This window comes from Penaeus chinensis, chromosome 13 (assembly GCF_019202785.1).
Source record: "Penaeus chinensis breed Huanghai No. 1 chromosome 13, ASM1920278v2, whole genome shotgun sequence".
Lineage (NCBI taxonomy): Eukaryota > Metazoa > Arthropoda > Malacostraca > Decapoda > Penaeidae > Penaeus > Penaeus chinensis.
The window spans coordinates 21679355-21681854 of record NC_061831.1 but is presented as its reverse complement, the minus strand read 5'-3'; the positions used below and the strand labels follow the sequence as shown (position 1 = coordinate 21681854).

Genomic DNA, 2500 nt, shown 5'->3' with positions numbered 1-2500 from the left:
TATCTCCCTCCCTCTCTCTCTCTCTATATATCTCCCTCTCTCTCTCTCTATATATCTCCCTCTCTCCTCTCTCTATATATCTCCCTCTCTCTCTCGTCTCTATATATCCCCTCTCTCTCTCTCTATATATCTCCCTCTCTCTCTCTATATATCCCCCTCTCTCTCTCTCTAGTATATCTCCCTCTCTCTCTCTCTATATATCTCCCTCTCTCTCTCTCTATATATCTCCCCTCTCTCTCTCTCTATATATCTCCCTCTCGCTTCGTCTCTATATATCCCCTCTCTCCTCTCTATTATATCTCCCTCTCCTCTCCTATATATCTCCCTCTGCTCTCTCTCTATATATCTCCCCTCTCTCTCTCTATATGATCTCCCCCTCTCTCTCTTATTCCCCTCTCCTCTCCTATATATCTCCCTCTCTCTCTCTCTATATATCTCCCTCTCTCTCTCTCTATATATTCCCTCTCTCTCTCTCTATATATCTCCCTCTCTCTCTATATATCTCCCTCTCTCTCTCTCTATATATCTCCCTCTCTCTCTCCTAATATCTCCCTCTCTCCTCTCTATATATCTCCCTCTCTCTCCTATATACTCCCTCCTCTCTCTCCTATAGTATCTCCCTCTCTCTCTCTCTAGATATCTCCCTCTCTCTCTCTCTTATATATCTCCCTCTCTCTCTCTCTATATATCTCCCTCTCTCTCTCTCTATATATCTCCCTCTCTCTCTCTCTATATATCTCCCTCTCTCTCTCTCTCTATCCCTCCCTCTCTCTCTCTCGTCTATCCCTCCCTCTCTCTCTCTCTCTCTATCCCTCCCTCTCTCTCTCTCTCTCTATCCCTCCCTCTCTCTCTCTCTCTCTATCCCTCCTCTCTCTCTCTCTCTCTCTATCCCTCCTCTCTCTCTCTCTCTCTATCCCTCTCTCTCTCTCTCTCTCTCTATCCCTCTCTCTCTCTCTCTCTCTCTATCCCTCTCTCTCTCTCTCTCTCTATCCCTCTCTCTCTCTCTCTCTCTATCCCTTCTCTCTCTCTCTCTCTCTATCCCTTCTCTCTCTCTCTCTCTCTATCCCTCTCTCTCTCTCTCTCTATCCCCTCTCTCTCTCTCTCTCTATCCCTCTCTCTCTCTCTCTCTATCCCTCTCTCTCTCTCTCTATCCCCTCTCTCTCTCTCTCTATCCCTCTCTCTCTCTCGATCCCTCTCTCTCTCTATCCCTCTCTCTCTCTATCCCTCTCTCTCTCTATCCCTCTCTCTCTCTATCCCTCTCTCTCTCTGATCCCTCTCTCTCTCTATCCCTCTCTCTCTCTATCCCTCTCTCTCCTCATCCCTCTCTCTCTCTATCCCTCTCTCTCTCTATCCTCTCTCTCTCATCCCTCTCTCTCTATCCCTCTCTCTCTCTATCCCTCTCTCTCTCTCTCTCTCTCTATCCCTCCCCCCCATTCCCCCCCCCACCTTCCCCCTCCCCCTTTCACCCTCATCCCCACCTACCTTCCAATCCATTCCCCACACCCCCCCCCCCTCCCTCCCCACTCGTCCCCATCACCTTCCCCACCCCACAACCTACACCCCCGGCTCCCCAACATCCTCCACAAAACCCCCACCCAGCCTACTAAAGCCCGTCTATACGTCAACCCACAATGACGCACCCTGACCCCACCCACACAATACAATGATCCCACACAACCACTCCAACAACCCAAAACACCCTTTATACATTACACAACATGAATTACTGTTCACTAACCTCTATATTTGTGCCAGAGCTATACGCAAACTTGCAGACGTGGCGTTCGAAGCAGTGGTCATAGCAACACTTCTCCCAGGCGTTGCAGGCACTGTCGTGGGCGCAAAACTAGGGGGGGGGGGACGCTTTATTAGACACGTCATATTTTGTATACTGGATAATACAGGCAGAAATCAAAGTGGTCTTTTCTGGCGAGGGTCGTTGTTAAGGTGGGAAAGGGGGGGGGGGGAAAGGGTGGTGGGGTGGTGGGAGAGGAAGAGAAGAGGCGCTTTAAGGGGAAGAGGGAGGAGGAAAGAGGAGGGGGTGGGAGATAAAAGGAGGAAGTACAAGGAGGAGGAAGGTGGTGGGACGTGAGAGTACAAGAGAGCAGGAAGAAAGAATGAAGGAAGAAATAATGAAAGGAATGGAGGAAGGAATGAAGGAAGGAATGAAGAAAAGAGGAGGTCAATGTTTCCCCTACCTTGGGGTTATCAGGATAAGGCACCCCATTATCATCGAAGTCTGGCAATATACTGGGAAGATTCTTGTACTTCCCGGGGCATTCCCTTCGTACCTGGGGACACTGGCCATCGTGCTCAAGCTCTGTGGTTATGTGGAAGCACGTTAATAACACCAATAATACCAATACCAATACAACAAATAAAAAACATTTACACATTACAACACATGATAAAATGTATATCCTAACGTACAAGGTCATCATACCATGTATAACCAGAATATCCTTGCATTATCAACTAAAATAACGAAAATACTAAAATA

General features: G+C 48.1%; 1 protein-coding gene across 1 annotated transcript in view; it reads right to left on the bottom strand.

Annotated features, from left to right (window-relative positions):
- Positions 1-2500, bottom strand: part of LOC125031862 — a 6261-nt gene that overhangs the window by 2888 nt on the left and 873 nt on the right. Inside the window, exons 3-4 of the mRNA XM_047622849.1 lie at positions 2199-2320; positions 1739-1846 (exon numbers count right to left, since the gene is read on the bottom strand). Of these exons, the coding sequence (XP_047478805.1) occupies positions 1739-1846; positions 2199-2320 (230 nt within the window). The remainder of the gene's footprint in view (positions 1-1738; positions 1847-2198; positions 2321-2500) is intronic.